We start from the raw sequence: 23,822 nt of genomic DNA on the forward strand, positions 1-23,822 counted from the left end.
TTCACAACAACCCATGTAAATATATATATAAAAGAGGAAAGGATACATAGTTGGCTTACACTCGCCACGTCACACAAATACATGAGTAACATTACAATCATCCAATACACTCATGGTCTGACTATGGTACCAAAATAAAAGATCAACCCCAACATGCGACATGGTCCCCGATCGCCCCAACTGGGCACCACTACTGATCATCTGGGAAAGACACATAGTAACGGCGAGAGTCTTCGTCGAACTCCCACTTGAGCTCAAGCGCATCATCTGGAACGGTATCATCGGTCCCTGCATCTGGTTTGGAAGTAATCTGTGAGTCACGGGGACTCAGCAATCTCGCACCCTCGCGATCAAGACTATTTAAGCTTATAGAAAAGGCAAGGTAAATATGTGGACCTGCAGCAAGCGACTAGCATATATGGTGGCTAACATGTTCGCAAAAGAGAGCGAGAAGAGAAGGCAAAGCACGAACGAAAAACTATGATCAAGAAGTGATCCTAGAACAACCTACGTCAAGCATTACTCCAGCACCGTGTTCACTTCCCGGACTCCGCCGAGAAGAGACCATCACGGTAACACACGCGGTTGATTCATTTTAATTAAGTTAAGTTTCAAGTTATCTACAACCGGACATTAACAAATTCCCATCTGCCCATAATCGCGGGCACGGCTTTCGAAAGTTCAAATCCCTGCAGGGGAGTCCCAACTTAGCCCATCACAAGCTCTCACGGTCAACGAAGGATATTCCTTCTCCCGAGACATTCTGATCAGACTCGGCATCTCGGTTTTACAAGACATCCTCGACAATGGTAAAACAAGTCCAGCAACACTGCCCGAATGTGTCGACAAATCCCGATAGGAGCTGCATATATCTCGTTCTCAGGGCACACTCAAATGAGCTAGACGTCGGGTAGGCCAGCCCAGAGTTGCCCCTGGTAGCCCCGGACATCACTCAGTTGGACCAACACTTAGAGAAGCACTAGCCCGGGGGGGTTAAAAATAAAGATGACCCTTGAGTCCGCGAAACCCAAGGGAAAAAGGCTAGATGGTGAATGGTAAAACCAAAGTTGGGCATTGCTGGAAGAGTTTTATTCAAGGCGAACTGTCAAGGGGTTCCCATTATAACCCAACCGCGTAAGGAACGCAAAATCCGGGAACATAATAGCGATATGACGGAAACTAGGGCGACAAGAGTGGAACAAAACACTAGGAAAAAGGCCGAGCCTTCCACCCTTTACCAAGTATATAGGTGCATTAAGATAACAAGATAATATAGTGATATCCCAACAATAAACAATGTTCCAACAAGGAACGATCTCCAATCTTCACCTGCAACTAGCAACTCTATAAGAGGGGTTGAGCAAAGCGGTAACATAGCCAATCAACGGTTTGCTAGGACATGGTGGGTTAGAGGTTTGACATGGCAATTTGGGAGACATGATAAGCATGTGGTAGGCATCGTAGCATAGGCATAGCAAAAGAACGAGCATCTAACAAGCAAAGATAGAAGTGATTTCGAGGGTATGATCATCTTGCCTGCAAAGTTGTCAGAGTTGCCTTGATCCTCATAAGAAAACTCAACGGGCTCCTCGTTAGCGAACTCGTCTCCCGGCTCTACCCAAACAAGACAAACAAGCAAAAGAACACAATCAACCACGTGCAAAGCTCAAACAACATGATGCGAACATGGTATGCTATGCGGGATGTGATATGTGATGCATATGCAAGATTTGACAAGGAATGATTGAACCTGGCCTCAACTTGGAAATCCAAGAGTGCCACTGGAAAGGTGAGGTGATTTCGATTGAAATCGATATAAAGATCACCGGAATCGGATGCACGGTTTGGAAATGGCAAGCAAAACAAATATGGCACCGGTCTGCGATAATCAGCAAGTAGCCATCTAAATGCATCAAGATAAATATGCTACAGCACTCGAACATGACAACAAAATACATGGCAAGGATCCACTCATTATGCTTGACAAAAGATGAACACTGAGCTACGGCTAATTCATCCATTAACATGTTCAAACAAGCATGGCAAAAATGCAAACGATAACAGGTTTCAGACTTTGTGAAATTAACACAAGTCTGGAATTTAATATCAGGAAGCACATTTTAGAGCATAAAAACTACATGCTACAGGAACTTTACATGGCAAATCAAGACATGGAATGAAGCTACTCAAAGCACTTAACAAAAGTCCCTTAGTGACCTTGAGCCAAAAGGGATCAGAAAATACAATTGCAAACATGTGAACATGGCAAAAACATAATCAGTTTACAGACTTAGTGAAAAACTGAAGCATGCAAATCTGTTAACGAGTAGGCATGTCCACGAGCTCGATGCACTCACTACAAAGCATGGCATGACAAACTAAGAATACACCCATCAAGAATACATATCATAGAAGCTAGACATGGCAAGAACAACAACATAGCATGCACAGATCAATAGAAACATTCTCGGCAAAATCGCTAACAAGTCAACAATCTGCCAGGATTCACGAAATAGCAAAAGTAGAGCTCGATTGACTCAAGCTAGGGTGCGCCATAAATGCAAACAAAGACACGGATGGATAGGGCACCACAATGTTAACAAATCATCTTTACTGATCATCCTCAAAAGAGGCACAGATCACGAGGAAACAACATGGACATATGGCATAATGACAAAATCAGGACAAGGACTTAGTGAAATTCTAAGTCCCTGAAATCAGCATTACCGATTGCACTACTTTGCAAGCTTGTGCTAGTCACCACACATATCACAAAAATACATGGTAAGCACCTCTGTAAAGATGGCATGGCATATAACAAAACACATGTAGAGCTCAGAAGGCATATCATGCACACATTAATCATGGCAAAAATGATAAATAGCTATTTGATGAAACAGCTCTGCCAAGTTTATCACATAGCCCTCTTCCAACAGCATTTCGGGCATCAAGATGAACTCAAATAAAAATGATGCAATGAGATGCAATGATGTACTCTCTGAGGAGAACATTTTCGTATGCTACACACGCAAATCGGAGCTACGGATGCAGAGTTATAGCATGCCAAAGTTTGCAAAAAGATTAGGGTTCGGGGATGAAAAAGTCAACCCTCGAATCTCAGATCTGGATCCAGATCGTGGCTTCACGCGAACCGAGGATCACCGGCCGGAGTTCGTGCTCGCCGGAGTTGCTGGACGTCGCCGGAGGAAGGGGAGGAAGCTGAGGCGGTGGAGGTAGGCGGCGGAGCTCGCCGGAGTGGCGACGGCGGTGGCCGGGCGGCGCGGAGAGGTCCGAAAAGGACGGCGGCGAGGTCGAGCGTCGCCACCGGCGAGGGACGCGGCGACCGGCGCGGTGGCCCGCGGCGGAGGAAGCGGCGAAGCCCCCAGAGACGAAGGAGATGGCGGCGGGGATCCGAGGGGCGGGCGGCGCGCTCGGTGGAAGGAGCCGGGCCGGGAGGGCCCTCGCTGGGCCTCGCGGGCCCGCGTGGTCGGCGATGAACTGGGGACCTGCCCGGGACACGTGGCGCGCCCTGGTTCGTCGCGGGCGGCGGCGGTGACTTTGTCCGGCCGGACCGGACGCGTCCGGTGCGGCGAGGAGCGGGGAGCTAGGGTTTGGAAGGAGGGGATCCGGGATTTTCGGGAGAGGATCTATATATAGGCATAGAGGGAGCTAGGAAGCTCCAAATGGAGTGCGGTTTTCGGCCACGTGATCGTGATCGAATGTTCTAGATGATGGAAGGGTTTTTGGTGGGTTTTGGGCCAAATTGGAAGGGTGTTGGGCTGCAACACAAACGAGGCCTTCTCGGTTCCTCGGTTAACCGTTGGAGTATCAAACGAAGTCCAAATGGTACGAAACTTGACAGACGGTCTACCGGTAGTAAACCAAGGCCGCTTGGCAAGTCTCGGTCCAATCCGGAAATGTTTAACCCCCACACATGAAAAGAGGTAGAAAGAGCCACCGGAGGAGATAGGAGCGCCGGAATACAAAACGGACAACGGGGAAAATGCTCGGATGCATGAGACAAACACGTATGCAAGTGCAATGCACATGATAATATGATATGAGATGCATGACAAAGGCAACAACACACGGAGACAAAAACCCTAACCCGGGGAAACAAAATAACTTAGTGCCGGAAACGGCAAGAGTTGGGATACATATAAGGTAAATTACATCCGGGGTGTTACATGCGGGTAGGCCGCGCCCATCACACCGTGCGTTTTGCCGTTGCCGCCGACGACATATGCTCGTGGTCGCCTGTCCATGCTTCCGCACACATGCTGCTACGCGGAGCAAGGTGGATGCAGAGGTGGCGGCGGCGCTCACGGCGCAGCGGAGGCGAGCCGATCTGCCTCCCTGGCTGGCATCTACGCCTTTCCTCCTTCTCCAGCCGGTGAATTCCCGGTTGATCTCCTTCTCCCGCGGCTTCCTCGCGAGCTGTGGTGGATAAGGACCTCGGGAGGCGCTGGATCTCATCGACGGTAGATCTCCTAGGGCTGCCGGGGGGAGGGGGAAGGGAGGAGCGAGGAGACCTATGGGTTGGGGGCACCCACACCGCACGCTCTTGCTGCCTTAGACAAGAAGCGGCATGGCGCAGGGGTCAGGCAGAGCACAACGTAGGAGTCAGCCGCACAACTCTCCCCAACACCAAATGCGAACGAAAACGACGACGCGGCGACCCCGACGAGACACGCATCTAGTGCAGCCGACAAGCAGGACCACGAGTAGCTTCGGCCCACCTGTCATCGCGGCATGCGAAAGACGGTTGCAGAAGCCGGGTGCACACACACCGGCCGACCCCTCCGCAACTGCTCCCCACGACGCACGATGCACGACGCGGGCAACACTCCAGGAACGTCCCGCCAAGAGCGGTTGACTGGAAAAATCTATAACCTGAGTCTGCGCGCACACAAAAATGCAACATTCACTGACACACGGGACCAAGAGGAATATGGGCCCACATACAGCGTCACCCACCAGCGAATCAGAGGGGCGAGCAGGAACCGTAAATCGCGTGCAGCACTCAGGACGCACCCACGCAACGTGGCAGGAGAGGCCGCCCGGGCAACCGAAAAAGGCTCACCCAGCCAATCAGTTGAGAGACCGAGCCCACAGGTCATGGTCTGCCATGAACTCACCATGCAATCAAAACGAAAACAAATGAAGATCCAACATCGGCCAACACAAATAGAAGCAGTTTGACCAACATCCAACAACCCAAATTGAAGCAAAACAAGGGACAACCGAGGAGACGAGTTGGCTAGCCTCATTATATGTTTAAACTAGTGGACCCGTTGCGCCAAATGGCGCAGAGGCACGCTAAATCCATGTGCGCAATGAAAAAAATATCCTTGGTTTAATCCCCTTTAGTAGGAAACATCATGAACTGTTGTCTATGATGAGATGTATATACATATTTTAATTTTATAGCACAAAATACTTGCTACCATGTTTGCACAGACCCATTTGAAATCAATCATGTTCACACTGAAAACATTTGCATTTTCCAATGACTTTGTGTTTGAGCAAAAAATACATAGGCTCTTGTTTAAGAATGTATGTACCTTTAAAATCATTAAATGCTTTCAAAATATTTTCATTAGTTAGGAGCTTTAGGTTTGAGCAAACATGTATGATTGGAGCTTTAGCCCTTCTGTATAAAAATAATACTACGAAACATCTCCATAATAGCTAGCTATGGTCTATGACATTTGTTTCATAACTATCAAAATGACTAAAACATCATTTCTATTGAATCACGCAGACTAAAGAAAACAAGGGGGATTAATCAATAGTTCAACACTAAAACATTATTTCGGAACCAATACAATCTTTTAATCGATTTCTCGCCTATGATATAAGAGGCTGCAGACGGAAAGTAAAACCAAAATCCGTGTCACCTTGACGAATATGCAGAATTTGGCATGTTTGGCAATTGAAAAACATTCAAGGATACAATATCTTTGACTTTAGCAGAAAGCGAAATATTGGTATAGTGCTCAAACAATCCCAAAATGGTATAAAGAAATGAGAAATGGTAAAGTTGTTAACATTGTTCAAAATGGTAATTTAGAAACCTATCCTAGCCTTCCAGTTTATAGAAAGAAAAGAGAAGGGAGCTTAGACAGCCTTTACAAAATGCTAATTCATCCACTAAGCTTCTGCCAGAAATAAGCATGCATTGTAGATTCACTAATTAACTATGTTGCATGGAGAACTTATTTTGTCAGGGGTAGTCTATGTGACAAACTACCCCCAGTGACAAAGCTATAAACCTACCTCTAGTGACAAAGCTATAAACTATCTAATGGACAAAAATAAAGCTTTTGACATTCTGCATACTATCTTTCCCTACCACAATGTGATGAAGCTCTGAAACTGTACACGCATGGCAATAGGAAAAATGAAGCTCTAGAACTGTAGACACTGTACAAAGCTATAAACTCTCTAATGGAGTTGACTTCTTTAACCAAACTAAAGCCAGCGCATGGCATATGGTTAGAGCTAAGCGAGCACGCATACATTGTTTGAATTTTTAATGGCACAAACGTTCCAAGAACAAAACATATGAAGAACCCAGTAGCATCAATCAGTTCCAACACCACCTTACACCTCAAATCCATATGCCCATTGCATGATGATTAAACACGCACTTCACAGGGGAGTGTATGATGCCAAAAGAACACCTGCATACACACGCAAGTAAAATGGTACAGCCACAATAGGACTTGGAAAGAAAAAGTCTGAACTACCTGTTAGATGTACAGGTATCACAACCCAGAGTGCAACACATTTTATAGCAGCAACATCAGATATCAAAATGCACTACATCTCAGACTGTCGATCCTTGATAAATAAACAAAAGCACATTCAACGTGGTTGTAGTTTCAAACAATCACATGAAAAATTCTGCCTACACACCTAAACTAAACCAGCAAGTTATGGTAGTGGCCCGGAGAAATAATTTAGAGAAGCGACATAAAGCAGAGGAGAAGGCAGATGGTAAATCATCGAAACTCAAAACATGTTACAACACAAAATATTTGTTTATTCCAGAAATATAAGTGAGCATTTGATGAGAGGAAAATACACTCTATTAAGGGAAGTAGAACATTTCATAATGCTCACCTAACATGTACAAAACAGAGATCAACCATGTAATTTTACTACATGGTAGGTTATCATTTTACTTTCCTTGTCCAGCAAAGAGGAGTCACAGTTTGCAAGTACTATAGCTTCATTCGTATATCCTTGAAAAATAGAGTCGGGTGCAACATTTATACACCACGTCTAATATCAGTTAATGAGAAAAAAGTAGTGGAACTAATAAGCACGCAAATTCTCAAATCAATCTCCACAACATCGTCTGCAGAAAATTTTACAAAAGAAAAGGTCAATCTCTTCTTTTATCATACCAGATGTACATCAAGTACGTTTCATTTGCAGACAATAGGAAAACCTTAATCCAACTGAAAGATGGACAATCCTGAAACAATGATGAACATCAGCTCCATTGACTTGTGTAGTCCAGGGATAGCAAAAGTACCTAATTAAATATTACATGTATATGACCTTGCGATTCTTAGGCTTTGTGAAGAACTGGAAAGTTGACTTCAGTCCAATCGTTAGAGAAACACCAGAGACGAAGAGAACCTGACATGAAATGCATGATAATTAGGATGCAATAGGTTAGAGCGAAGTATAAGTAAACCAGGAGGATGATTCTTACATTTCCCATTGCAAGGAACCCCTTGTCAAACAGCATGAGGATCCTAAGAAACGAGAAGAGAACTCCAAAAACCCAGTCAAGCCCAGCCCGATCTCTGTTGGAAAATGTGAAACAATTAGAGCAAGAGTTCAGAGATGCAAGTGCATTGTACAGAACAAGTGTCACTTAGTTAAACTAAACATCCAACATGCATACTTAGAGAGTGCGTTCAGAAGTAACTTTAGCAACTATTAGATGGTCCCTCCTGATTATATCTTCCTGGAAATTTGTACAACAACCAACGAAAAAAGAATAAAAGACTGAACAGCATGAATGGTTCTTATTCTGAGCATGAACAGATCTACACTATAACCATATGAAGTGAGGTTCAGTGAATAATACCTAGAGGAAGCAATTCTTATTCCATCCAACCCTTCGTCCAGCACAACAAGATGGAACCATATCCATAATTGACGTTGTATGAACAACAATTTCCTTCATTAAATCTGGACTGGGAACTGGGCAAATCTGTTTCCATGTACAATAGAGAGACAGATAAGGGGATGAGAGAGAGCATAGAAAGGAACGGGAAAGTACATGCGCTTGGAGGGGGAGGCTAGCCTCACCAGCGTCCAGCAGTGGTGGTGAAAAGGAGCACGTGGACGACGGCTTCCTCGACCAAAAGAACGACGACGGTGACGGATCTGACGGCCTCGGGCTGCCATTGTCAAGACCTACCCCTCGTCAGGCAGGGAAGAATCAAGCCGCGGGGCTACTCGTGTAGGCACGGCCCGGGGCGATTGGATTATGCCATCCCCTTCCCCATCGTTCATCTGCCTCCCTTCCTCCTCTCTGCTACCCATGACTCCGCCTGAGTCAGGCTGGGATGAGAGATGGAGCCATGGACGAGTCTAGCGGCGTCCGACGCGGGAGGGTACGGCGGCTGTGGCGGCTGACGAGCGAGGAAGGAAGGAGGAGGAAGGGTGTGGAAGACGGCTGTGGGGATCGAACATATAAATCCTGCTGTGCAATCCGCTCATCCGAACGCCTTCCTGCGCGCATCATTCGTGTCCGTTGGATCTCCTTTGTCATTGACTCCAGATCATTCGATCATTTGACTGCTGGTAATTTTCTCACCGTGCAGTTACTTTTATTGGCCTATGACTGGTGGGCTAAGCCTCGCATGGATTGGCTGGGTCAGCCGTTCCCGTGTAGGGATTAGCCACCCACTACGCGCCCGCCCCGTGCTCGACGTGCATTCCTCAGCCCCCGCGCCCCCTCCGCTCTCTCCTCCCCCTCCTCGTCCCTGTCCCAACCCTAATCCTTTTCCCTCTCCACCCCGCAGCCGCCCCCTAGCTCCTCGTCCCCTTCACTCAGTCCATCCCTCCTCATCCCAGATCCAGCGGATCCGAGGCGTGCAGACACGGAGGCGAGTTTCTCTGGCGCCGGTGGCAACCTGCAAGCAAAGGGCGGCGGCGGCGCTCGATTTGATCTGCAGGAGAGAGAGAGATGGAGAGGAGGGACGCCACCATGGGAGAACAGGGCCAACTTCGTGGTGGGCATGGAGGCGCAGAGGAGGATGGCGATGGGGGATGGGAGCAGAGTAGCAGGACTTCCAGGCGGTGCTCGCGTCATGGTGGAGTGGAGGAGCTCGTCGTCCATCATCACAATCCACAATCTAGGTTGCTCCCCCCTCCTCTCCCAGTTATTATCTCAGTTCTCTGATTTTATGATTTTGATTCTCAATTTCTGTTTTTTTTTCAGATCTGAGATAGAAAAGAAGAGAAAGAATCTTGTGGAATTTCAGATCTGAGATAGGAACGGGGAGAAAGAATCTTGTGAAAGAGCCTGACGAAAAAGAAAGGGGTGAATCACCACTTTCTCCCATTCATGTTTGTTTCTGCATTTTATTTTTAAGATGCAGGTTGGCCAACTGTAACAATAGAAATATATGTGCAATTTTTGTTTGTGTACTTCAATAAAAATATATTTTCACTTGACCTCGAGGGCGGTTGCATCCAGTTATTGTTTCCGGGAGATTTATTGGTGAAGGTCTAAATATTTTAAGATATATTGACGAGATATCACTCATGAAGGAATGCTCAAGGGCATAAGATCTAATGTTCTTCATGTTATACAGTCATCTGGTATAAATTGCTAGAGTAGATAAGAAACAGATTTCCAACATAATAAACAGCTCACATTCCTTGGTATTGGCATATGGTTCTGAAACTTAATATGCACAATAGAGTATGTATTGCAGTCTGGATTATATCAAAGTTTGGTTCAAAATGAACAAACATCAGCATTGTATCCGTACTGGATGCAAGTGATTTGAATTTTTTCAGTCAGTTAACAAGCAGTTTTCCAATTAACAAAACGACAGTGTAGAAGCTCTTTTACTAATGAGATACATAAGGTGCATAATACTGGTTCAAACAGCAGCAGTTTTTCAACCAGTTAACAAACAGTAGAAGTTTTACTACTGAGATAAGCACCAGTTTTTCAGTGTACAAACAACAGCAGTTTTACTACTGAGATAAGCAGCAATTTTTCAGTCAGCTAACAAGCAACAGTTTTGCAGTAACATCTTTCATGTATACTTCCAATGCATAAACATGAGCAGAGATACGCTACAATTTAGGCAAAGAATGAATCAAAAAATTGCAGAGAAGCAGCAAAATAAGTTCCTTCTTTGAGAGAATGCAAATCAGATATGTTTGTTTCAGGGTTCAGACTTCAAGATAACTAAAATGCATCCCCTAACTTTTTTTTAGGCAAGATCCAGTTTCATTTCTTATATTTGTGCTTCTTCATTGAGTGATCTCCAACTTTCTATTGTTTACAAATTCCAAATAGAGCTCCTGGTTTGCTGTGTTGATTGGTACCATACATAAGTTGAACTTTGTTTTCAAATGGAAGGACCTAATAATCTACTTCTTATATTATGGGACGGAGTAGTAACATGTATGTGTGGCGGCACAAGGAGCATTTCCTTCTGAAAAAATAATATTAAAGATAAGTCAATGACACAAAGTACTGAATAAATCAATACTTCTAATGATCTATATGATACATACTTTCCATGTTACCTCTACTATATAGTTTTACAGTACAATGTCACATTTCTGATCTGTAGTGTACCTCAGTTACTAGCATGATATAAAGTTTATGGATAATTGCCAACAGAGTTCTCATATGTTTCTATGTATCTGAATGTTCACATTCATCAAGTTTAAGCTTTATGTATAGCTTATGTCTTTGAAGTTAAGCAGTCACACAGTCGTAGGTCCACCGTTTCATGATTTTTAATTTGCTAACTGGGTAAAAGATTCCTTGTCCTTGGTGAGATACATGAATTCACATTGTTTCGTACCAGATGTACGAAGAACAAAGATATCTTTCTTTATCTTTATTTTCCTCGACTACATATTATTTAACCGTGTCATGTTTATAACCTACTTGACATCGATACGGTTCTATGAGAGGTCATTGCTTATGCATCAGTCCTCAAGGTGGATGTTGTTCATTTAGATATTACATTTTGTTGCCATGTTTCCACATTAGTCAAAAGTGTTCATCTCAATAATTTATTAAGAGTGGCTTCGAATAATATGGCATCAAAACGTTTGTTTTCTCTCCAACCAATAATGAAATGATATCTGTGCATATAAAACGGCTACCAATTCTTGGTTTTTATTAGCTTCTTGAAAAAGGGGCGCAACAGGTCAATGGACTATTGTATTGCTGATGATAATGTTGTTTCGTGTAGAAAGGAATTTTCTCCTTGCTTTCATATGTCGATATCAACTCACTGCTTGATTCAGGTGCTTTTTCGTGTAGATAGGGTGACAGGAATATTCCTGTTATATATTTACCAGTTAGCACACATAATCTGGTACTCTGATTTCTTTGACACTTTTCTCTTCACGATGTAGTCAAGGCAAAAGGCATTAGGAGACCTCCAATCTGCAGAATGGCATGGTATGAATACATGTGACACCCGCTGTTCATTTCACTGCTTTTATAAAATTTATGCATTCTTCCTTCACTTTTTTGTACTTACATGTTTTGCGCTGTTGAGTTAACTCAGTTGTAGATAACAATTTTGCTCTGTATTCACTTTAGCTAACATTTTTTTTGCTACTGTTAAAACATATACTGCTTTTTAAGGGAAGCATAACTATTGTTTTATTTTATTAACCCTAGATGTTCCTGAACTCTCCGACGGCCCGAACCGGCAGGCAGAAAAAAAAGAGAACACGCCCAATCCAGGAACCACCCTCCACCTTCCCCGAACCACTCGAATCCCGCACCTCTCACTCTCTCCCGATCCCCCATGGCGCCGCCGCCGCTACCTGCCCCACGCCGTCGTTGCTACGACCTGCCCAGACCACCGCCTCGCCATCTGCCCCGCACCGCCCACCACCGCAATTCAGCCATCAAAAAATCGGGCGCCGCCACCCGTTTCTCCTACCGCTGCTCGCCTTCTAGTACCATGTCCCTCTCAAGTCTCCCCCACGCAGGCCCCGCCGTGCATCCGATGACCCTACAACAACCATGGATGCGGGAGGAGAGGTCGCCGGATCCCAGTGCGCTGCCGCCTACCCAGGCGCCTCCACTGGGCACCGCTACCTCGCGGCCAAGCGCAGCAACCAACCGCCGGAGCACGCACCATCCGACGCCCTCGCGTCAGCGCACCACCCCTGCTTCCTCTGTAGCCATGCATCACGCGTTGAGCACCACCAGCAGGTTCCGTCCCCCTCCTCCTCGATGTGAAGGGGAGACGACCCCCAACTCCGGCGAGCCCAGAAAATGACCTTCCCCGTGGCGCATGTCTGAACTGCAACCTCGATCTTCTTCCTCTGGAGTTAAAGCAACTGATGCTAGCAATTTGTTGATGCTGCTCCTCCTCCTGCTCGTGTAGGCCGAGCTGCTCCCTCGAGCTTTGCTGCCCTTCTGCCTCCATCCTCTCCCCACGAACTACCAGAACCAGAGCTGAGGGAAGCTGCAGTAGCAGCTGGGAGCAAGTCGCTCAAAAGAATTGGAAGATGCTCGTCTTTTTAGCCGCGAAATATGCAGTGTCGGTATGGTCGACAAAAAAATGGACATGACCCTGGAGTGGCTTCTTACCACTACTACAACGACCTTGTTGTTAACATCATTCGTCCACTCTACACGTCAGAAGTTATCTTCTTCCCACAAGACATTCAGCCAGTGTGTTTACTGTTCTTGTTGTGCTTCTACCACCAGATTGCTCTCTTCCCCCTTCGGCCCTTCGTGTGGTGATTTTGCTGCACCTGTGACGAGGAACAAGCAAATTCTCGCAAGCACACTTCAGCTCCGAATGAAACCTGACGCACGATCCGCTAGTCAACAGTGAGGAGACTGAAAGAAGTAGCATCAGAGAGGAAGGTAAGTCCAGAGGCACTGATGTCTTAAATCACACCGTTTTGAAACAAACCGACGATCATTACCAAGCTTTCTTCAAGGAAAAAGAACCAGGACAAGACCGATATTGATGGAGCGTTTTTGACCATAAGTTGTTTCTCTAGTTTAAATACTGATGACAGCCAGTCTCCCTGCTTCTTGCCCCATTTTGTTTGGTGATGTGTATCTAATGTGTACGACATTCGTAAGATCAGCTCCCCCTTTTAGCAAGTTACTAGAAGCCGAGAACGGCTGTAGTGCTTAGATTGTTCTTGTTCTGAGTTGGAGAAGCTAGAGGCACCAAGCAAAAATGTGGGTCACTCTTTTCGGTGGCAAACAACGTTGCCAGTGAGCAATAATTTTTGAAGGGAAGGAACCACATTTGAGTATCCGGTTGATAAATTTGCAATTAAGCTAGCGTCTGGCTGGCTGCTGGTGGAAGGCTTGCGATTCTAAAGAATCTTTGATGCAATGTTGTTTGCCCTGACTGTTCGCTTCCCTGACTTAGCCAACGGCTGAAATAAAAGACATTTCATTTCCAAGTAATATTGAAGTTTAGAGACATTTCATTTCGTAGCTTGTACTGTTGCTTCAGTGATAAGATGTCATTGGTTCATTACACATGAGTGCCTGACAGCCTGAAGCCTCTGCTACCCCCTGCAGTGTCGGTAATATACCTGGTCGTTGTTGTCATGTGTGGACTGCAGGGACGGTCGAATCCGACCTTCCTAGGCATCACCTTTCTTCCTTCTCTCATTCATGTTCTTGCATCTAAGCTCCACTCATGTCTACTATTTCAGTCTATATTCTCAGAAGTACCAGAGATTCCAAATAAAAACATGGCCTTTATATATTCATGCATATTCAGACTCACTCATCTCGCTTGTTCAATTCATTCATTCATCAGGAGGGGACTTGCTTGTGTGTTTAAATCTGCAGTGCAACAAAAGTTGATTCTTCGAAACCAATTCAAGGACATTGATCTGAAAAGCAGACGACCGCCTTCTGCTACTACCATCGAGCGATGCCCGCTGCACAACGCGCCGACTATTACTATGCTTTTTTTTTGAACAACAAAAGGCGCACGAAGCGCCAAACTTTCCATTCAGCTCAGCTCAATAGCAACGTATAGCATGAATTACAAAGCCCTCAAACTCGAAATTAGAGGAGAGAAACTACAGGGCAAGCCATGTCCCTGTGAGCCGAAGCAAAACAACATATGTCAGGTTCTACATTTGATGTAAGAACCTGATGAGCGACGTTGTGAGCAATTCCATTAATTTCCCTAGAAATATGGAACACTCTAGGTTGAAGGTCTGAAGAGTAGCAGAAGAAATCAGCTAAAACTTTCCTGATAGTCCAAGGGGTAGCAGTTTCAGTAATCTTTCTACTAGCCGTAAATGAAGCCAAAGAGAGACAGTCTGTGAGGAAGGTCGGCTGGCTGATGTTGAGACATTTAGCTACTTTTGCAGCCAAGAGAAGAGCAAACGCTTCAGCCTGCAGAGGAGTACTTGTAATTGAGGTGGAAGCTTGAATCTGCACGCTGACTTCCTTCTGATCGTGCGGCAAAGAAATGTAGATACCAACTCCAGTGGCTGCTGTTCCCTGCAATAAACCTGGAATTTTTTTGCACTTAAAAGATGCATCAGTATATACTTTCGGTCCCGTGATAAGAAGATCTGATTTAAGCGTTTGTCCCTGCAAGGGAAGTTGATTAGTATGGGTTAAGATACAACTGGAGTTTTGAGGCTGATGGTGTGAAGAACTGTTAAGCAGATCACAGAAATCATTAGATAGAGAAGTAGCAGCAATATTAACTTGGTGAGGGGTAGCTTTCTTTCTATTAAAAAGATAATCATTCCTCGCTTTCCAAAGACACCACATAAAATTTAGAATGTTGACAACAGAAGCATGCGGATGGTTCATATTAAGTAAAGCAAGAATAATACTATGGATATTGGTATAGATCTGAACTAAAGCATCTGTTCTGATGAACCAAGGATGAGAAAACCAAGCAGCTCTAGCGAAGTCACAAAGAAAAAACATGTGAACCTCATCCTCTTGCTGACCACATCTGCAACAATATTGAGAAATATGTACGGAAAAGCGCCCAACCCTTAAACCTGTGGGAAGAGCTTTCCAAAGGAGTCTCCAAGCGAAAGTTTGAACTCTGGGGATCATCAACTTTTGCTTCCAAATCAACTTGAGAAGATTTTTCATCTGCAAAAAAACTTGGGAAGGAGTATTTCTTGGATTGGCATGAATATCCTGCAAACACAATTTATAAGTGGACTTGGAAGAACAAGTACCATTAGGAGTTAGATCCCAACATGATATATCCGGGCAATCTTGGTGAATAATGTCAGTTTGAACGATAACAGAGGCTAGAGGCTGTTGAAAGAGAGAGTTAATGAGGTCATTGTTCCAGATTTTCTGACCCGGTATCCAAAGGTCCTTAACAAGAGAAGGATATATGTATCCTGAAGGCTGAATAATAAGATTGTCGTGAACAGAAGCCCAAAGGGAACACCAAGGGGTACTCCAAAGAGAGATATTCCCTTGCGTGAGTTGGTAAAAAGAGTGATCTTTCAGTTTAGGCAACATTTTTAAAATGGATGACCAGAAAGCAGATTTTGGAGTAGTAGAAATAGCAGTCCAAATAGAGGCATCATGGAAGTATTTAGATTTGAGCACAAGATGAAGGTGGGAGGAAGGGTCTTCAGCAAGCCTCCAAGCAGCTGCAAGAAGTAAGCCCTCATTAATTGCTTGCAAGTTCCTAATGCCAAGACCACCTTCCTGTTTGGAATTGCAAATGTCCTTCCAAGCCCTAAGACAAAGGCTCTTGTTAGAATTATTCTGTCTGATTCCTGTCCACCAAAAGTTCCTTGCAGTGAGTTTGGCTATAAACTTCTTGGTAAACAAAATATTAGACATGTAGTACACAGGAATAGCAGAGAACACAGACCTAATGAGCTCAAGCCTAGCAGCATGAGAGAGCATATTAGCTTTGTAAGCAGGCAATTTATTCAGAAATTTATCAATAACAAGTTGTAAGCAGCAGTTCTATTTTTAGCAGGAAGAATAAGCGGATGACCAAGGTGGGTGAAATTGTTATCCATGATAGAAACAGGAAAAACTTGCTTAATCTCTTGAATAGTGGTTTGACTAACATGAGTACTAAAAAGAATAGCAGATTTGGCCCAATTTGGTGTTCGACCTGAAATATAACAAAAGTGATGGATGAGTTGAGCCATAGAATTTGCTTCCTGCATAGTGGCTTGACCACAAACCAACAGATCATCTGCAAACAATAGAGAATGAATAGAAGGGCAATCTGGACCAAGTGAAATACCCTGGAGATGATGAGCAGCTAGAGCTTCATTAAGAGCAACAGATAATTCATTGATAGCAATAACAAACAAATAAGGCGACATGGGACAGCCTTGACGAATACCTCTGAAACTTTTAAATTTATGAGAAGGCTGCCCATTAATAAGCACAGAGAAAGTAGGAGAAGAAATGCAAGCATGAATCAAATTAATGAAATGACCATGCAGACCTTTATGTGCAAGAGCAGACACAATGAAACTCCATTCAAGACGATCAAAAGCTTTAGCAAGATCTATCTTGAGCATGAAAGCATGATGATTCCACGATTTTAGAGCGAAGGAGTGAGTAATCTCTTGAGCAATAATGATGTTATCGCTAATTCTTCTACCCTTAATAAAGGCTTGTTGTGCCGGATCAATATAGTTCGGAAGATGAGGCTTAATCCTATTAGCCAATGATTTCGCAATGATTTTGTAGACAACATTACAAAGGCTAATGGGACGATAATCCATAGGAACTTGAGGAACTAACTTTTTTGGAATGAGAGCAATATTAGTGTCATTGATATGAGGAGGTAAAATACCAGTTTTATAAAAGGTAGTCACAAGTTGAGTAACTTCCTCGCCAATCCAATCCCATGCTGCCAGATAAAATTCAACATTAAATCCATCCGGACCCGGAGAAGCATTCAACTTCATATCTTTGAGAATCTGCAAAATCTCATGTTTATCTGGAAGAAAGTAAGTAGGATCCAAGGAGTTGTCAGGCAAACGAGTATTAAGAAAAGGCCTTGCAGTGTTATTGTTTGGCGAAGAGAAGATGTATCTAAAATAATTGACAAAAGTATTAGTGATAGCACTAGGTTTAAAATGAAGCACATCATTTTCTTCTTTTGATCACAGCCTGAGGAAAAAACTTAGTATTACGATCACCAGCAGTGGCCCAACCCTTCTTACTTCTCTGTTTATAAAATTGATTGAGCTTAGAGAGAGTTTGTTCATACCTAAGAGTGAGAGAGCTTTCCAAAGTGTGATTTTGCTGCTGAATTGGAAGCTGCTGAATCTGATTAATACTGGACTCAATTTCCAAAAGCTCTTGTTGGAAGGGCTTTTTCTTCTTACACCACTTCTTGAAAGAACCTGCCAAAGAAGAAGACTTTGCTGCAAAAGAGGTAAAAGTGCAATTATTCCAAGCAGATTTTGCAAAGCTAGTAAAGTCTTTTTCAAGCAACCACCAGTTTTCAAATTTAAAAGTTTGCCTCGGCTTAAGAAAATTACCGTCTGTAGAAACGAGAATGGGCGCATGATCACTGAGAATAATAGGTAAGTTGAGCACTTTAGAATTAGGATAATGCGCACACCAGTCAGAGTTGACAAGGCATCGGTCTAGACGTCTGTAAATAGGATTAACAGTATGCTGTTTGTTACGCCAAGCGTACGCAGGACCACTAAAACCAATATTAAAAAAACCACAATTTTTAACAAGGGAACGAAAAGCAGACATGCGATAATAATTAACACTACCATTACAACCATCTGTATCATACAAGATGTCATTAAGGTCTCCAATACACATCATGGGCTTACCCAAGTTATCATACACAAAAGCAGAAACTTGACTCCAAATAGCACTAGTCTGCCTATGGTAGGGGTCACCATATATACAAATCAAACAAAAGTGAACACCCGAGGCTAGATGAACTACATTAGCTAAAATATAATGAAAGGAGGCACTATGAACAGACACAATGAGTTCATCATTCCACATAAGCCAGAGCCCTCCAGAGGCTCCTCTAGAAGGAACAACAAAACTATTAGCAACACCAAACCTATTAACAAGATCAACCGACCGAACCTTGGAAGATTTGATTTCGGAAACAAAGGTTACCTGAGCTTTAGTAGAACGAATCAGATTGGCCAGAAATAGCATACGTTCATTGCCGAGGTCTCGGCCCATACCTCGGCAATTCCAAGCTATGGCTTTCATGGCGCCCGAGACGCGTTAGGGCCATGCGCCGCTGCCCAAGAAAAAGAGTCGGTCATGTTCCCATGTACTACAGCATCAAATTCCATCTCCCCCCTGACCACTCCTAAGATCCACTCTATCTCGTTGGCAAGAGGAGCTAAAGTCATCCTGATATTCTACTGCAGCTTGACTCGAACTAGAAGGAATACAGGGTTGGGAGTAACGAAAGTGGGTTGTGTGTGTGGGGGGGGGGGCGGGGGCGGTGTGTTATGTGTATCTCAGCAAGTTCAAATAATTTAAACATGCAAAAGAAAAACATGGGAGATTTGCGATTTTTTAGAACTTGAAGTGACAAACAAATTTAAAAAGAGCATAAACAAAATTTAACTCTATAAAATTCACTTCAAATCATTAACAGGAAAAAGAATGTTCTCTTTGTTCTCGAACAGAAACAAAAATTAATAAAAAAAAGGGAATGTAGTTTACTCTTTACAAAATCCTTAGAAATGTTTCGTTAAATCAATTGTGCTTCTCTGCTCTGTACATGTCATTGATATTGCCAACAAGCATACTATTTTCCAAAAAGTGGTTTGATATATATTACATGACTAGATTTTTTTTCTGCTACTAAGAAATAAACCAGGAAGTCCAAATTAAAAAGATGGAGAAGTTTGATGATTATAGAAACTACGATTTTTCTCATTATTTAAGAATGCAAAACAAGAAGTTCAAAATAAAGTAATGCAAAAAGTTTGATGTATAAAAAATGGAAAATTTGAATCTGTTGATGGGAAGGACATAAGAAGTTCACACAAAAAATAATACAATAGTACAAAAACAAGAGAGCACTTTGAAATGGATATTTCATCGTTTCTAATAAAAAATTAAGAAGTTCAGATTTTAAACATAGAGCAGTTCAAAAAATCGTAAAAATGGGATTATCACCATTTCTAGAAAAACACTAGAAGTTCAAATTTAAAAAACAGATCTGTTCAATATTTATTACAAAACTTGGATTTCGCCGTCACTGAAAGAAAATAAACTAAGAAGTCCAAATTACAAAATAGAGAAGTTCGATATTTATAAAGAAACTCATATTTTCCTTATTGCTAAAGAATAAAAATGATGAAGTTCAAATTAAAAAAGAGGAGTAGTTTGATGTATACGGGAAACTCAAATTATTACCGTTGTAAGAAAAATAAAACTATGAAGTTCAATTTACAAAAAATAATGTTTGGGGCGCAACAGGTTTAATGCTTGTTACAAACCCAAAGAAGGTCATTAAAAAAGGCATCTCAAACAATTTTATATAAAAAAAATTTCTCTCTTAAAATAAACCTAGAAGTTCAAATTTAAAAACGGGGTGGCTCGATGTCTATCAAAATGTAGGATTTTTTCTGTTGCTAAAAGAAATTAAAGTAGGAAGTCCATATTAAAAAGATGGAGAAGTTCGACGGTTATAGAAAACTCAGATTTTCCTCGTTATTAAAGAATGGAAACAAGAAGTTAAAAAATTAAATAACAAGAGTTTCAACTTTTAAAAATAGAGCGTTTCAAAATTTCATAAAAAAGATTAATAAAAAACCAGGAAGTCCATATTAAAAAGATGGAAAAGTTTGATAATTATAGAAAACTCAAATTTTCCTCGTTATTAAAGAATGGAAACAAGAAGTTTAAAAATAAAATAACAAGAAGTTCAAGTTTTAAAAATATAATGCTTCAAAATTTCATTAAAAAGGATTAAGAAATAAAATCAGGAAGTACATATTAAAAAGATGGAGAAGTTCAATGATTATAGAAAACTCATATTTTCCTCGTTATTAAATAATGGAAACAAGAAGTTCGAAAATAAAAAACAAGAAGTTCAACTTTAAAAAATATAATGCTTCAAAATTTCATAAAAAAAGATTAAGAAATAAAACCAGGAAGTCCATATTAAAAAGATGGAGAAGTTCGATGATTATAGAAAACTCAGATTTTCCTCGTTATTAAATAATGAAAGCAAAGAAGTTCAAAAATAAAATAATAAGAAGTTCAACAATTAAAAATAGAGCACTTCAAAATTCATAAAAAAAGACTAAGAAAAATCAAATAAAAAATTCATAAAAAAACTTAAATATTTTCACGTAACCGAGAGGTCCAGGTTGATAACTGCCAGAAGTTCATCTACTACACGGTGTGCATTTTTTATTGAAAAAAGAATAAAAAAATCAAAGGCTAAAAGTTTTGTTGTTATAAGTTCAAGCACTTCGTCGGAGAAAATTAAAAAAATTATTGTGAGAGAGATTTGCACAAAAGGAATATCATTTGTGTAACACTGACGATGGATGAGAAAATTACAAACGAAAATACGTCATAGAAGTTCAACTGAAAACAGCAGGAAGTTCAATTACTATAGTGGATGAATTTCAGATGAAAAACTTTTAAAATTGTCGCGAATATGAAAAAATGATCAACACGGAAAGTTAAGTGCTTACAGCAGCTTTCCACCGGTATATCACTTGTTCAATTCCGGTGAGTGGATGGAGAGTTACGGGCAGTGGATGGAGACCTACGAGCAAAAATATCATGTGAAAAATAGAGTGAAGTTCAGGTACACGCGCCGAGAAGTTCAGGTTCTTCACGCGGTGCATTTTCGAAGAATCTGTTTCGCGATATAGGCAGAACACATGATCCCGCCGTTTTCGAAGTTACTTGAAAACGGCTAGGAATCAGAGAAAACCATCAACATGAAAAAGTTTCGCATTTTTCGTAGCTTTTCAGCGGTATATTATTTGCCCCATTCCGATAAAGTTTGTAGACATTACGGCAAAAATACGTTTTAACCATTTTCAAAACTGACATAAAACTGTAATGAATTAGGAGAAACAATATATACAAAAAAGTTTCGCATTTCTTCAAGCTTTCCAACGCCATATCATTTGCTGCATTTGGACGTACGGTTAAAAAATTAGCTCGAAAATACGAACTCGGTGAAACTTGTACCGTTTTCTAAATTACTTTTAAACTATTCAAAATTAGAAAAACTTTTAACATAAAAAAGTAGCGCATTTTCATAAGCTTTCCAACTCCATATTATTTGCCTCAATTGGATTAGCCGTTTAGAAATGGCATTGAAAATACGAACTCGGGTGTTCGGTTTGCAAAATTTTACAATTTTCCGAATTACTCTTTAACCGTAAGGAATTAGAGAAAACTTTCAACATGTGGAAGGAGCGGTTTTGCAGCAGCTTTCCAACGCATATGATTTGCCTTATTTCGATAAACGGTTTAAAAATGCGATCGAAAATATGATTCACGTTTTTCATATGAAGAAAAAACGGTTTTTAAAACTGCTCTTAAATCGCTTACATTTTGCCAAAAAATTAATTTGGGTCATGATACTGATGTCCATAGCTATCCAACAGTATATCGCAAGCTCCATTTGGACACCTTTTAGCTGAAGTTCAACCTAGTACTCGGGGAAGGTCAGGCGCGTTACTCGAAAAGTTTATGTTGTGATCAGAATATTATTCTGATTCCGTGATCAGAATAGTGTTTATATATATATACCTAGGTGCCTGGGCACCTTGCCTATCCATCGTTAGATCGTGTTTAGCGACAGATTTGGAAACCAATGTAAATGATTTAATTAATAGTTAATTTGGCAGGCTTTAATTCTTTAACTGTCTCATGCATGCATGTCACATCATAGAAAAGGAAGGTGATTAAAATACCACAGTGAATAAAAATCAACATTTATTACCTCCTTATATACCACTTATTGATTCGTAGAATAAATCACTACGTATGTAAAATACACATGTATGTTACGTAACTTCAGTACTAGGTATACACATACCCACTATCTAATTGGGTATAAACATACACATACCTTTTTTCAAGGCATGCGCATATATACATAATTTTGTTAGTTGATATATGCATACCCGCGTATGTACATAATTTCGTTAGGGGTATATGCATATCCGCATATGTACATAATTTCTTTGGTAGGTATACGCATACCCGCGTATGTATATAATTTCTTTTTTTGCAGGGGTATGTATATAATTTTGTTCGTAGGTATATGTATACCCACGTATGTACATAATTTTGTTAGTAGATATATACATATCCGCTACGTATATAATTTCTTTAATACCTAAAAACCTAGAATAAATCATTGGATATATACATACCTGTGTGTGTACATAATTTCATTAGTAGGTATATATACCATGGGTATATTTATATTATTTGGAGTCGGCGCACAATTTGTTGATATAGATAATAAAAATATTTTGTCATGAATATCTCAGAATGGTATCAATTTTTATATATACATTTATTCATCTGTGCGTAGAAAAAATCCACAAGCCGACGAGTCACATTGTGCGTACTCTCTCCATCAATTAATGTGTGTTTTAATTCTATTCAAATCAATAAATATAAATGGGTGGACATGCGAGCTATTAAATGCTAGGTGCCTGGGCACCTAGGTGCCCCAAACAATTTGTTGTTCTTAATTGCCGAAGGAGCCTTTCAGTGGTACGTGCACGTGGTTTTCATATGTATAACTGTAATCAACATACAACACTGAGAAAATTTTATTTGTGAGTTGCATGACCACGGTGTTAGAATCCTTACCATTTATAACTTTTGTATACATGAACATATAAACACTCACTACAATAATTTCCCTGTTCGTGCGGTGTAATTTTAAAACAAGCAGTGGGGAAATCCTTATCACTGCTCTTTTGTATACATGAACATATAAACACTCACTACAATAATTTCCCTGTTCGTGCGGTGTAATTTTAAAACAAGCAGTGGGGAAATCCTTATCCTATATCTACCATCCATATTGCACTTGTATCACCATCTCTTCGCAGAACGAGTGCACCTATACAATTTACCATTGTATTGGGTGTGTTGGGGACACAAGAGACTCTTTGTTATTTCGTTGCAGGGTTGTTTGAGAGAGACCATCTTCATCCTACGCCTCCCACGGATTGATAAACCTTAGGTCACCCACTTGAGGGAAATTTGCTACTGTGCTACAAACCTCTGCACTTGAAGATGATATTTTTAGTCTCCCAAGTTTTGATGAGCAAATTTATTATGATGATAGCATGCCTCCTATTTATGATGACTATTGTGATGACACTTATGCTATAAAAAATAGTGATGATTATATTTATAAAACTTGTCATGATTATGATTACCCTTTTTCTGAACATTACTCTTTTAATGTGGAAACAATTTATAGTATTCGAGTTTTTTATTATAATCCCTTTATTCCGAATGAGAATTTTTTTGCTTATGTGGAGAGTAATAAAAATTCTATGCTTGTGGCTCATGAAAATAATGCTTTATGTGATAGTTATATTGTTGAATTCATTCATGA

At 41.4% G+C, this 23,822-nt stretch overlaps 1 protein-coding gene and 1 long non-coding RNA gene across 5 annotated transcripts; one reads left to right on the forward strand and one right to left on the reverse strand.

The window, feature by feature from the left end:
• Positions 1-6,308: 6,308 nt before the first annotated feature.
• Positions 6,309-8,704, reverse strand: LOC123102872 (vesicle transport protein GOT1). 4 transcript variants are annotated; one of them, XR_006449455.1, is made up of 6 exons: positions 8,335-8,704; positions 8,111-8,236; positions 7,730-7,823; positions 7,573-7,653; positions 7,416-7,486; positions 6,309-6,846 (listed from the first exon to the last, which is right to left on the reverse strand). XR_006449455.1 is itself a non-coding variant. In XM_044524334.1 (6 exons), the coding sequence occupies exons 3-6, from the start codon at positions 7,763-7,765 to the stop codon at positions 6,614-6,616; spliced, it is 261 nt and encodes an 86-aa protein (XP_044380269.1). In that variant the 5' UTR covers positions 7,766-7,823; positions 8,111-8,236; positions 8,335-8,704; the 3' UTR covers positions 6,309-6,613. The 4 variants fall into 4 exon arrangements, 1 of the variants encoding a protein (XP_044380269.1); XR_006449453.1 differs by adding an exon at positions 7,925-7,987 and having other exon boundaries at positions 6,309-7,486; XM_044524334.1 differs by having other exon boundaries at positions 6,309-6,686.
• Positions 8,705-8,910: 206 nt separating this feature from the next.
• LOC123102875 (uncharacterized) lies at positions 8,911-13,680 on the forward strand. The gene is made up of 2 exons (XR_006449457.1): positions 8,911-9,390; positions 9,473-13,680. It is a non-coding gene; the product is annotated as an uncharacterized lncRNA (long non-coding RNA).
• Positions 13,681-23,822: the final 10,142 nt, after the last annotated feature.

Source organism: Triticum aestivum, chromosome 5A (assembly GCF_018294505.1).
Source record: "Triticum aestivum cultivar Chinese Spring chromosome 5A, IWGSC CS RefSeq v2.1, whole genome shotgun sequence".
NCBI classification, from domain to species: Eukaryota; Viridiplantae; Streptophyta; class Magnoliopsida; order Poales; family Poaceae; genus Triticum; species Triticum aestivum.